Source organism: Rhincodon typus, chromosome 3 (genome assembly GCF_021869965.1).
Source record: "Rhincodon typus isolate 14 chromosome 3, sRhiTyp1.1, whole genome shotgun sequence".
NCBI lineage: Eukaryota > Metazoa > Chordata > Chondrichthyes > Orectolobiformes > Rhincodontidae > Rhincodon > Rhincodon typus.
In genome coordinates this window covers 39,239,015-39,253,644 of record NC_063334.1, presented here as the reverse complement: position 1 = coordinate 39,253,644, position 14,630 = coordinate 39,239,015, and the positions used below count along the sequence as shown (strand labels likewise).

The window sequence follows — 14,630 nt, the reverse complement described above, 5'->3', positions numbered from 1 at the left end:
GCTGCTTGCGCTGCTGTGTTCATCCAGCTCTACACCTTGTTATCTCAGATTCTCCAGCATCTGCAGTTCCTACTATCTCTATCGTATTCAATGTCAGGTCACTTTGAGGGGTCTTGGCTGAGAAAAAGTAGTTTGATAAGGATTACAAAAACAGTATCTGACATTTTTCGTTAGAACATTGATGATTGGCTGACAAAGGAATGCAAGAAACAGACGCAGGAGCAGAATGACTCTTCGATTCTGTAGGATATTTTGGAAGATCAGGGCTGAACTTTCTCGCTCTATCCCTTGACTTTCTTAGTGCCCAAAAGTCCACTAATGTCAATATACAAGTCTACCGAGCATCTTCAGCTCACTTAAGTCGAGATATCCAAATATGCGCAATCTTCTAAGTGAAAAAATGTTTCATCTCAGTCTTGAATATATGTCCTCTTATTCTGACACTATGGCCCCAACGTTTAGTCTTCAAACTAAGGAAAAGCAACCTCTCAGGGCTCACTTCATCATTTCCTTTCAGAACTCTATATTTTCAATGATCACCTTTCATTCTTTGAAAACTCAGAATACACGCCCAGTCTGCTCAACTTCTTTTGAAATGAGAGCTTTCGCACCACAGACTCAGTCTTGTGAACCTTCATTGCATTCCATTAATTAAAATTACACACAACCTTAGGTTAGAAGACCAAAATTGCACACAGTGTGAAAGGTGTAATCTCACCAAACGCCCGTACATATTTTTTATCTGTTGTCAAGATATGAGTATCACCAGCTACAGTAGCATGTATTTCTAATCCCTAATTGCCCTTACGAAGGTACTGAACTGTCTTCCTGAAAAGCTGCAGTCCTAACAGTGCTGTTAGAAAGTTCCAGGATTTTGACCCAGCAATATGGAATGAATTGTGATATCGTTCCAAGTCTAGATCTTTGTAACTTGAAAGGGAACTTACAGGTGGTGCTCTTTCCATGCATCTGCCATTCTACTCCTTTGCAGTGGTAGAGTTGTAGGTTTGCAAGGTGCTGTCAAAGGAGCTTTGGCGAGTTGCTGCAGCATATTCTTTTTTTATTTCATTATACACCTGATTTGAGCTTTGTAGATGGGAGACAAGCATTGGGAAAACAGGAGGAGAGTTACTCATTGCAGAATTCCTAGCCTCTGACCTGCTCTTGCAGCCACAATATTTATAAAACTTGTCCATTTCAGTTTTTGGTCAATGGTAACGGTGGGGCATTCAATTATGATAATACTATAGCGACGGCTAGATTCTCTCTTGTTGGAGGTGGCTTTTGTCTGGCACCTGGGTGGCGCAAATGTTATTTTCCACTTACCAGCTCAAGCCAGAATATTTCCAGGTCATACTGAATATAGACATTGATTTCTTCAGCTTCTAAGGGGTTTAAATAGTGCTGAACATTGTGTAATCATCAGCAAACATCCCCACTTCTGACCTCTTGATGGAGGGATGGTCATAGATGCAGCAGCTGAAGATTACTGGGCCTAGGACACAATCCTGAACAGCTGCTGTAATGATCTCCTTGGATTGAAATGATTGATCTCCAATCATATCATCTTCCTCTCTGTTCGTATGACTGAGTTCAAGCTCTTGAGAATTTTTTTCTCTATTCCCATTGATCCCTGCTTTGCTAGGACTTGTTGACACCATTTCCAGTCAAATGCTGCCTTGATATTCTAGGCAGTTACTTTCACCTCACCTTTGGAGTTCAGCCCTTTTGTCCATTTTTGGACCAAAGCTGTAATGAGGTCAGGAGCTGAGTGTCTCTAACAGAACTGAAACTGGCATCAGTGAGCAGGTCATCACTGAGCAAATGCACTTTATAAAACTATTGCTAATGATCAATTCCACAAGGCTCCTTACTCTTAAACTCCAATCATTTTGAAATAAAGGCCAAATAAACTATTGGTTTTCCTAATTGTTCATTATAACTGTATATTAACTCACTGTCTTTTGCAAACAAGGTCACACAATCTCTCCGAATTTCATATTCATCCTCTCTCACCTTATAAAAAAATTGCTTTACAATGCTTCATTCAAAGTGGATGACAGTTACAGTCATTACGGCATAGGAAGAGGCCACTCAGTCCAACAAGTCCATGCCAGCTCCCTGCAAGCAATCCAATAAGTCTCATTCTTCCATGGCTCTGCATATTTATATTCCTTAAACGAACATCCAATATTCTTTTAAAATCATTCACCGATTTTGCTTCAATTCATTTACCCTTGTCAGCAGCAAGTTGTAAAAACAGTCTTCCCCACAACCCCCTGCAACTCTTGCCCAAAAACTCAAACCTGCATTCCTTAGTCATTGTAGCATCAACAAATGGGAACAGATTTTCTTTGTCTATGCAAATCTGTCATAATCTTGTACACTCAATCAAATCTCCCCTCAACCTCCTTCACTCCAAAGGGAACTCCAGTTTCTCAAACTTAACCTTGAAGCTAAAATTCTCATTTCTGGAATCAATTGGTAAATCTCTTCTGCATCCTCTCAAGATTCTTACATGCTTCATAAAGTGTGGTGACTAGAATTGGATGTAATATTCTTGTGCTCTAACCAGAACATTGCAAAGTTGTAGCATTAATGGCTTTGACTTAATATGAACCTCTTTGGTACAACTCCACCAAATGTCTTGATGTTTTCATATATAAAACATACTTACTTTTGAATGTTTTCATCACAGACAGTGATGGATTTGTTTTTTTTAAACTGAAGAGTCAGGTCTTTCCCAGGGCTCTCCTTTTTGACATGAAAACTTCAATAATTTCACACTCGCCCACACTATTCTTCACCTGCCATCTTCTTGCGCATTCGCTTAACAGGTCAATATTCTTTCTAATGTATTAATATTGTCCATTGATCTTATTTTCACAACTAGTTCTGTATAGTCAACAAAGTAAGATATATTATATTCAGTTTCCTCATCTAAGTCATTGGTGAGCGTTGTAAATAATAAAGATCCAAGGGCTAATTCTGAAAGAATTCCAGCGTTTGCTCACTCCCACCGTGGAATCGATTAATTTAGCCCTACTCTCTGTTTTCTGCCCATTAGCCAATCATCAGTCCATCAGCCTTAATCTTGTACAACATTTCAAGGAATGCCTTCTAGAAGTGTGAACTTTTACCACATCTCCACTGGTTTCCATTTATGCTGGTTGCATCCTCAAAACACACCAACAGATTTTTCCAATATAATTTCCCTTTCATGAGCTGTGCTAGCTCTGATTGTTTAGTGATGTTCCAAATGGCCAATTGTAGGCTCGAGCATTTTTCCTACTTTTATTGTCAGTTAACTAGCCTTACATTTCTTGCTTTCATTCTCTATTCTTTCTTGAACAGATGCATTACATTTGATACCATCCAGCATTCCCTCACTTCTAGGGTCTTAATGAATTGGAAATTCGGATTTCTTTTGAAGACTTAGAAGACACAACATGTCATCAAAGACAGAATTTGGTAACTTTAGCCCAACTCTCTATTTCTTTGTTTTTACCAATATTAATTGCTTCAAATTTCTCATTCATTTGACTCTTGGTTCTTCAGATTTTACAGTTTCTTTGTGCATTCTACTGTAAAAAGCAGATGATAAGCATTTATCACAAATTTTTGCCATTTCTTTTACTGCCCTTAAACTAATTATCCAGCCTCAAGCCTAAGGAATCTACTTTGCTTAATTTTTTTCTCCTTTTACAAAAGTAAATTTAGGAGATCTTGTTTCTAGACTTCTTCATCGTTCCTTCTTGATATTCATCCCCTCCTCCAAAATCAAATTCTTGGTCATTCCTTGAAGGTTTTTAAAATCCCTAAATCTAAATTCCTCTCAGTTGCCATTGCAGTTTTCCTTTTCCATCGAATTTTTGTAATTCAAGGATATTACATATTGATTTACAGTTACGAACTTTTCCTTGCATATTTGTCATTATTTGTGTCCTATCTTTTCATCTAACATCCCAATTTTCCTCAGCGAATTTCCTGCCCCAGCTTAAATTTGAGATCTTAGTTTCAATTTAATTGAATCTTACTCAAGCTTCTTAGGAAATTCTATCCTGTTATGATCACTCTTCCCCAGAAGATCCTTTACCATAAAATTACAAACATACTGTCTCATTCATTAGAATAGATCTAAAATAGCTTGCTTCTATAGTTGTTACCTTAATGCAGTTTTCCAGAAAACTGCCTTGAAAGCATTGTGAACTTGTCCTCCAAGTTATTTTTCTCAATTTTGTTTGACTAGTCTATAATAAGATTAAAGAACAATCGTATCACCCTTGTTACATCCATGTCCAAATCTCTAATTTACCCCCCTCCAACATTATGATTTTGATAGTATGCTTAAAAACTACACCCATCAGAGTCTGCTGTCCATTGTTATTTCTTAGCTCCAGTTTTACTGGTTCTACATTTTGATTTTCTAAGTAAGTTTCATTCTCATTACTGCTTTCTATTTCATCCATCATCGAAATTAACCCATATATTTTCAATTTTGTCCATCTTTTCTAAACATCAATACCTTGGAACAGTTCCTGTACTTGATCACTCTCCAACCAGGGATAGCACCTTCCATTTTAACATGTTATTTTTCTCTGATGAAACCTTAGTCACTGATCTCCTTTATGACACTTAAAAATCTGCTTCTTCCCAACACAAGCAGCTGACATTACTCAGATCATGACATTGCTCTACAACCTTGGTTTTCCCTTAATTTTAAAATTTACCCTTACCTGATTGTTTTTTCTCATATCTCAAGCACTCTTTCAGCTATATACTTAAACCTCTAATCAGTTGTCCCTTTGCCAATTTTCACTTAGCTTAGTTAGCAATCTAGAGGCAATTACCTTTGTAATTATAGAGTCATCGAGTTATATAGCACGGAAACAGACCCTTCGGTCCAACCATCCCATGCCGAACATAATCCCGAGCTAAACTAGTCCTACCTTCCTGGTCCTGGCCCATATCTCTCCAATCTTTCGTATTCATGTAATTATTCAAATAATTTTTAAATGTTGCAATTGTACCTACATCCATCACTTCCTTGGGAAGTTCATTCCACACACGAACCACCATCTGTGCAAAAAATTTGTCCTTCATGTCTTTTTTTGATCTCTCTCCTCTTACTTTAAAAATATGCCTCCTAGTCTTGAAATCCCCCATCCTAGGAAAAAGACAACTACCATCAACTCTATCTATACCACTTATTATTTTATAAACTTCTATCAGGTCACCTCTCAACTTCCTATGCTCCAGTGGAAGAAGTCCCAGCCTACCCAGCCTTTCTTTATAACTCAAACTTTCCATACCCGGCAACATCATGGTAAATTCCTTCTGAACCTCTCCAGCTTATTAACATCCTTCATATAACTGGGTGACCAGAACTTTATACGGTATTCCAAAAGAGGCCTCACCAATATCCTGTACAACCTCAACCTGACTTCCCAACTCCTACACTCAAATGACTGAGTAATGAAGGCAAGCACGCCAAACGCCTTTTTAACCATCCTGTCTATATGTGACACCAACTTTAAAGAATTATGTACCTGCACCCCGAGCTCACTCTGTTCTACAACACTATCCAAGGCCCTACCATTAATTGTATACGCCCTACCCTTGTTTGTTGTACCAAAATGCAATACCTCACATTTATGCAAATTGAACTCCATCTGCCATTTTTCAGCCCACTGATCCATTTGATCAAGATTCCTTTATAATCTTAGAAAACTTTCTTCAATATCTACTATGCCACCAGTTTTGGTGTTGTCCACAAATTTACTAACCATGTCTTCTGCATTCTCATCCAAATCATTTATATAAATGACAAAGGAGGACCCAGAACCAATCCCTGCGGAACACTGCTGCTCACAGGCTTCTAGTCCAACAAGTAGCCCTCCACCACCACTATCTGACTCTTGCCATTAAGCTAATTATGTATCTAATTGGCAAGCTCACCCTGAATCCCATGTGACCTAACTTTACTAATTAGTCTACCATGCAGAACCTTGTTGAAGGCTTTACTAAAATCCAATAAACAACTTCTACTGCTCTGCCATCATCAATCTTTCTGGTAACTTTCTCAAAAAACTCAATCAATAAAAGTATTTGAACTATTACAGGGTGGGACAAAGTAGACTATTTCCAATAATTGAAGAATCAAGAATAAAATCCCACAGATTCAAAATTTGGAACAGCAAAATAATACTTACTTGCATTTCTTTCAGAACATGACATTTACTTCCATGGTTAATGGCTGAAGTAGAAACATGTTAGATTTCAAACAGCTACATAGATGAAAGAAAAGTTGAAGAGAAGTAAAACCAGAGCGGACAGATTTGACTAGAACTGTTGGTTTGGCTGGAAGGTAAATGTGTCACAGGCTAACAAGACAGAAAACCTAGTTCCTCTGTCTTCAATTTATTTGATACCAAGAAGTTAAGTGTATCACAACTTTCTTTATCCAAATCCAATACTACAGCATTTGGGAGTACTGCTGAAAAGACGATATTTTGACAAGGCTTTTCATCTTGCACTCATCAGGACAATTTACAATAAATATGAATGTGAAACAATATTTAACATTGTATAAGAAGAGAGTGAGTTTGTAGAACTAGGAACTCTGATTGGTAGTATCGCTGCCATGGAGAAAGTGTCAGTTAAACAAAATATACCTTTTCTCAACAAAACTATAACTTGTTTCAACATATACTCAAAAATTAATTCCTGATGCAAATCTATTTTTTTTCACAGTGATGATACACCACTAACCTATCAGTTAGTCTTCAAAAATATGTGTGCTGAGATCAATCTAGAGCTATAGTGTGTGCTGAAGTAAGATGGAAATACACTTGAAAAAATTTTAAACAAATGAGCAAATGTTTGATTCATTCTAAATGGCTGAAATATTACCTTGGGTTGTTTTGTTCTAAATGGCAGGAGAACTATGACCAAATGTTGGTTACCTTATCAATTTTTATAGCTAATATCATTAATGGAGTGTAATATTCATCATTTTGAACATGAGCTAATTTGATTATACATTTGCATCCAGCCACATAGTTTAACAATCTCTGATGCCGTATAAACATATACCCGTAAGAAAAGAATAACTGTTCTTTGCCACGTATATTACAAGGAAATGACCAGAAAAAAACACAATTAAGTACCATATATCCATGTATCTCAATCATTAATATATTCACTAACTGTAAAGTTGTGTGGTCTTCTCATGAGGGCTTAGTAAGTCCATCAATTGCTTTTTTTAAAATGTAAACAGATGGCTAAGTCAATTGCTGCTTTTGCAGAATTTGGCCTTTCATCAATTTGATCATCATGTTCCAAATAACAAAGGATTGCCTACAATTATGTTGCATTATGCTGTCGCTCATACATAACTGAGCCTCTAAGGTTCTTGAGTAGATTTATAGTTCAGGTTGTGGATGCTGTGATTGGTTCGCTCGCCGAACTGGTTTGTTAGTTCGCAGACATTTCATTACCCTACTGGGTAACATCATCAGTGCAGCCTCCAATGAAGCGCTGTTGTGCTTTCCCATCTGGTAGTTAAACACTGGGATCCGTTGGATTTGATTACCTCATTTCCGGTTCTACTTCGCAGTGGTGTATATTCTGGGTCCAGTTCTATGTGTTTGTTGATGGCCTTCTTGGTAGAGAACCAAGCCTCTAGGAATTGCCGTGCTTATCTGTTTCGCCTGTCCTAGGATCCTGGTATTGTCCCAATCGAACTGGTGGTTCTCCTTAACCGTGTGAATGGAGATGGGTGAGTATTGGTCGTGTCTTTTTGTTGCTAGTTGGTGTTCATGTACACTTGTGGCCAGCTTTCTTTGTGTCTGTCCAATGTAATGTTTGTCGCAGTCCTTGCATGGAATTTTGCATATTACGGTGGTTCTGTCCATAGTGGGTAATACTACCATTGGACAAAGGGCGCATGACAGTAATACTAAACAAATGGGACTACCTCAATACAGCACAGACACTACTAGCAGACACGAACACATACCGGCAAGTGCAAATAGACCCGACACCGCAAATGGGTAATAAAATAATCAACGCACTAAAGAGACTCAAACAGACCGGACAAGTCAACAAAACAGACTACCTAAAAATGAAACCATAAGGGACAAACACGCCCCGATTCTATGGCCTCCCAAAGGTACACAAAATGGAAGTACCCCTCAGACCCATAGTCTCCTTCCCAGGCACACCAACACATAGGTTTGCCAAGGAGTTACAACGAGGACTAAAGCACATCGTCAGCAAGTCACCCCAATCAATTCACTCAGCCCAGGAGTTCCTCAATTCCCTCAAGGACATAAGAACAGACGATGACGAGAACATGGTGTCATTTGACGTTACCGCCCTATTCACATCAATTGACATACCACTGACAAGAGTAACACTAGCAATATTACCAAAAGAATGAGACCCGAGTGACATCATCTCCACGGACAACATGCTGAAACTATTGGACCTATGCCTCACAACCCACTTTACCTTTCATGGCCAAATCTACGAACAGATCAACGGGACATCCATGGGGTCACCTATCTCCAGACTAATAGCAGAAGCGGTGAGGCAGAGATTCGAAAGCATGGCCCTCCCGCAAATCTAACCCAAACTATGGATCTGATACATGGATGACACTTTCGTCATCATCAAACAGACCAAACTAGAGGAGACATACCAACTAATAACTAACACTCTCACCGGCATCAAATTCACTAGGGAAGAAGAAAAGAACAAACAGCTCCCATTCCTGGATGTCATGGTAGAACCCAGGGCCAACGTGGAATTCCCAACAGAGGTACGTAGAAAAGCCACACACACTGACCTAGCACTGAATTTCAACAGTAACCACTCCAACACCCACAAACGAAGTTGCATGAAAACACTATTTAAACAAGGGACAACACACTGTAGCAACCCAGAACTACACCAAAAAGAACAGGAGTACCTCCACCAAATATTCAAGGACAACGGATACTCAAATAACTATGCCTATCACATGAACAACAACAGGAAGATGCCGCACGCCCTAACACACTCATCACGCTACCATACATCAAGAACATATCCAAACTGACCACAAGACTCAGAGTAGCACACAAGCCCACATCAACCCTACGCCAACTGCTAACTTGAACCGAAGACCCTTTACCCACTATGGACAGAAGGTACAAAGGCTCCTCTTCCAGTCTCACCAAACAATCATTGTTATTTCCTACTATTGTCCAGCAAGTTTAAACTGACTGACTGCAACTCCATTTGATCTTGACCTAATTTGCTAATTCCATATCATTTCCATCATGAACAGTCATAGTAACATCATTTATCTTTGCCTATCTGCTACCAAAAACCTCAATCATGTGCTTTTCGGCTTGACACACAACTATTGCAATTGTCTGCTGACTTTGAATTCACTATTAAAGTCAGTTAAGTTTTTGGTCAATGTTAACAATAACATTAACTCCCAAGGTGCTGACGTTGAGGGATTCAATGATGACAATGCTTTTGAATCGTCGAAGGAAGATATTTAGATACTCTCCTGTAACAGGCAGTTATTATCTAGCACATGTGTGACATGAGTATCACTTGCCATTTACCAGCCCAAGCTTGCGTGGAGTCCAGTCTTGCTGCATGCAGACACTGATTGTTTCAATATTTGAGGAATTACAAATGGTGCTGAACATTACGCAATATTTTGGTAACATGACCACTTCTTACACCATAACACAGGGAAAAGTCATGGATGAAGCAGTTGATAATGATTGGGCCTAGGACACTACCTTGAGGAACTCCAGCAATATCCTGACCCGAGATGGTTGTCCTCTCCCAACTACAAACATCTTCCTTTAAGCTAAACATGACTCCAATGAGTGCAGAGTGTCCCTGACACCAAGTGATTTCAGTTTTACTAAGGCTTCTGATGTTATAAATCCAGTCAAACACTGCCATGAATACAAATCACTAATCAATATTGCTTCCTATTAATGTCATAATTTCTGAATTTGCTCTCCATGTTTTAGTCCTTTACTTCACTATTGAATGACAACTTATGAAGGGATATAGCTATACAAATGATAGTGGTCCTGCACCATCTTGTTCAAGTGACTGTTTTTCAATTGAGTGTTAACTGGTTTTGTGATTAATTAGTATATTATCATTTTTGAATTTAAATTTCTAAAACAGGCAGACGGATTTTGGTTTCAGTTCTGAGAATATAAGCTGTTTTAAAAAGTCAAAATATTCATTTTGAGTTGTGACCTAAAATAGTAATCCCAAGAAAGCAGGCCAAGTGTACAGTAGGATACTTATGATGTTAATTGATTGAATGTAAATATTGCTGAGTTTATGACAGGCAGAGAAAACAGACCTTGAATTTTTATTCTGACCTCAGCGTAGAAGAATCAGAACTTCAGTTCCAAACAAGTTCACCCTAGCAGAAGAGTTTTAGTTTGTGAAGTCTGTAAGCTGTGAGAGCTTGAAGACAGGTTTTCAACCGGTCAGAACCAAAAACAGGTTCACACCACCAGTCCAAGGAGGGGAATCAGAAAATCAACCATAACACCACCTCAGCAGTCCAAGTAGGAAAACTTTACAGATAAGTAAGAAATTAGAGTCAAGATAGGAGTGATATTTTGCTGAAATTTAAGGATCTTTCATGGATATTACCAGGAAACAGATTGAAACTTTCTTTTACTGTTTATGTTATGGTCCTTATGAATATCTTCTACATATACCTGTGTTTGTTTCTTTTTTTGCATAATAAATTTGCATTAATTTATGTCAATACATTCAGTAACTAACCACTACAATAATCAATTGTAAATATTTAAACTAATGATCTATCAAGCCAGGTTTCACTCTGGAATCTGACTTGTCCAGAACTCAGTTGGGATTATAAGAGCTTATTCAACTGTAGGAGGCAATGCAATCTTGACCTTGTCATTATCCAGCATCCAGTAGTGTGTATTTCTAGAAAGGGCTGTAGGATATAGTCAAAAGCAAACCATATCACGCACTTTCCTGTAGTAGGCCAAACAACATTAATGCCAGCTGCAGCACTCTAACTGCTTCTCTGATGAATAAAAAGGAACTCAGCACATGGTAATAAGGCAATCAGGATCTTACACCTGTTCCTATATCAATCCATACAATGATTGACCAACTCAGTGAAAATAATAGTCACATTCAGAACATTTATATAGGTTAACTAAAGGCACTGTGAAACAGATAACTTGATATTCCAATTTCTACCAATGATTCTTGATTTTGAACTGTTTATAGAAGGAAAGGGAGACACCAGTCTGTGTCTTACCTAGTAGCTGATCTTTATCCAAGAGTTTCTGATCCAACTGGATTGCTACCACACTATCTTCTTCAGTACTCGTTACTTCTGTATTGCTAGTCTGTTCTTTCTGTGCTCCACTCCTGGGCTCTTCTTTAATATTGGTAGCATTAGCAAATGTTTCGGTTGCAGTTGCTTCTTTAGTCATAGGCTTGCTTGATGCTGTTTCATCTTCTACAGATTTTAGCTTTTTAGATCGAGTTCTCAACTGATACAGACTGAAGAAGATATGACAATCAGGTTGGATTTTATGTATCTGTACCCTTACAAACTTTCTCCCTCACCAAATAATCCAGTGGCGGCGACAGCCCAGTGGTATTACCGGAGAACAGGGTACAAATCCCACCACTGCAGATGGTAGAATGTGAATTCAATAAAGAATCTGGAATTAGGGGTCTAATAATGACTATGGATCCATCGCCAACTGCTGAAAAAACTTAGGGGAGGAAACTGCCATTGCTACCTGGTCTGGCCTACATGTGACTCCAGATCCACAGCAATGTAGGTGATACTTAACTACCTTACGGGCAGTTAGGGATGGGCAATAAGTGCTGGCCTAGCGGGCAATGCCCACATGAATGAATAAATTAAAAAAGAATTAATATTGAATTGTATCTATTTATTGCTATTGGCAACTCCATATTAAAACATGTCATTAGCTCTATAATATTTTAAAATAGATACATCCTAATGTGAATTTTAACTAAGATTTCAAACTTTAATGGCCAGTAATGAATACTTTCACATTGCATATTTAATGTTTGCATAATAATTACCCACTACATAAAATACCTGTAAATTATAAAGCAAAGTTCATTCAAGAAAAATGTTAGGAGTGACAAAATTAGTTTAGCCCCTCTTAAAAGCAAATTAACTGACTCTGAAAAATTTTAATTCCATAACCGACATGTTTTGCACATTTCCAGTTTTATGATAAGTTGAATGAGTTAAGGTTACCTCCTCAAAGACATTCCAGATTTCCTTGGTGTAGCCTTTCTTTGTTTCTGCCAAGCCTCCAACTCAGGAGTTGATTCTGGAGTGGGTTTTGTGTGATCAATAGTTTGAACGTCCTTCCCTTGTTTCCACAGCGTGTACCTGCTTGGTTGAAATTTTTCTACAAAGATGTCCATAGATATCTTCACCATGTCATTCCGGCAGGTACACTAAGACAACAATGAAAAAACTGGATTAAAACAATTGAAAACTTTGTAAAAGCAAGCATCTGTGATTTATATTAGAAAGAATACTGAGTGCATTTTTAAAATTTCTTCATGGGATGTGAACATCACAGACACTACCATCATTTGTTGACCATCAATAATTGCTTTTGAGAAGGTGTTTGGTGCTCCTCTTCTCCCTTCATTGCATAAGTAAATGAAATAATTCTAAAATCCATGCAGAAACAGAGTGACCTGGGATTATATTCACACAATTCACTATTATGATAGCGTAGGTTGAGAATATGGTTAAAAAGATCACAAGGTTATAGGCTTTATAAACAGAGGCATGGAGTACAAAAAGGAAACAAATCATGAACCACCTTCATAAAACCTTGCTTTTGCCTGAACTGGAGTACTGCAGCTAATTCTGCGCATCCCATTTTAGGAAGGATATGAAGGCTTTAACGATGGTGCAAAAAAAGTTAATAGTCATAGAGACGTACAGCATGGAAACAGGCCCTTGGGTCCAATTCATTCATGTCAACCTAAATAAATCTAGTTCCATTTGTCAGCATTTAGCCCATATCACTCTAAACCCTTCCTATTCATACACCCATCCAGATGCCTGTTAAATGTTGTAATTGTACCAGCCGCCACCATTTCCTCTGGCAGTTCATTCCATACACGCACCACCCTCTGCGTGAAAGTTGCCCCTTAGGGCCCGTTCCAATTTTTCCCCTCTCACCTTAAACATATGCCCACTAGTTTTCCCTGGGGAAAAGACCTTGTCTACTTACCCTGTCCATGCCCCTCATGATTTTATAAATCTCTACAAGTTCACCCCTCAGCCTCCAAAACTCCAGGGAAAATAGCCACAGCCTATTCAGCCTCTCCAGTCTCTCCCTATAGCTCAAACCCTCCAACCCTGGCAACATCCTTGTAAATCTTTCCTGAACCCTTTCAGGCTTCATACCATCCTTCCTATAGCAGGGAGACCAGAATTGTATGCAACAATTCCAAAAGTGGCTTAGCCAATATCCCGTACAGCTGCAACATGACCACCCAACTCTTGTGCTCAATGCACTGACCAATAAAGGCAAGCATACCAAACACCTTCTTCACTACTCTATCTACCTGGGACTCCACTTTCAAGGAACTATGAACCTGCACACCAACATCTCTTTGTTCCGCAACACTCCCCAAGACCTTACCATTAAGTGTATAAGTCCTGCCCTGATTCACCTTTCCAAAATGCAGCACCTCACGTTCATCTAAAATAAACTCCATCTGCCACTCTCGGCCCATTGGCCCATCTGATCAAAATCCCGTTGTACTCTCAGGTAACCTCCTTCACTGTCCACTACACCTCCAATTTTGGTGTCATCTGCAAAATTACTAACCATACCTCCTATGTTCACATCCAAATCATTCATATAAATGACAAAAAGCAGTCGACCCAGCACCAATCCTTATGGCACACCGCTGGTTGGAGGCCTCCAGTCTGAAACGCAACCCTCCACCACCACCCTCTGTCTTCTACATTCAAACCAGTTCTGTATCCAAATGGCTAGTTCTCCCTGTATTCCATGTGACCTAACCTTGCTAACCAGTTTGACTGATTGATTGATTGATTTATTGCCATGAGGAACTTTGTTGAACGCCTTACTAAAGTCCATATAGATCACGCCCACAGCTCTGCCCTCATCAATCTTCTTTATTACCTCTTCAAAAAACTCAATTAAGTTCATGAGACACAATTTTCCACACAGAAAGCCATGTCGACTATCCCTCATCAGTCCTTGCCTTTCCAAGTTCATGTAAATCCTGTCCCTCAGGATTGCCTCCAACAATTTGCCCACCATTGATGTCTGGCTCACTGGTCTATAGCTCCCTGGCTTTTGCTAACCACCTTTATTAAATAGTGGCACTACGTTAGCTAACCTCCAGTCTTCTGGCACCTCAACTGTGGCTATCGGTGATACAAATGTCTCAGCAAGGGGCCCAGTATTCATTTCCCATCTTCCCACAGGGTTCAAGGGTACACCTGATCAGGTCCTGGGGATTTATCCACCTTAATGTGTTTTAAGCCATCCACCTCTTCT

General features: G+C 38.9%; 1 protein-coding gene across 2 annotated transcripts in view; it reads right to left on the bottom strand.

The window, feature by feature from the left end:
* LOC109911607 (lysine-specific demethylase 4C-like) overlaps positions 1–14,630 on the bottom strand; it is a 168,622-nt gene that overhangs the window by 1,460 nt on the left and 152,532 nt on the right. For both annotated transcript variants that reach the window (XM_048592668.1, XM_048592672.1), the window contains exons 9-10: positions 12,326–12,531; positions 11,339–11,586 (exon numbers count right to left, since the gene is read on the bottom strand). In XM_048592668.1, the coding sequence (XP_048448625.1) occupies positions 11,339–11,586; positions 12,326–12,531 (454 nt within the window). The remainder of the gene's footprint in view (positions 1–11,338; positions 11,587–12,325; positions 12,532–14,630) is intronic.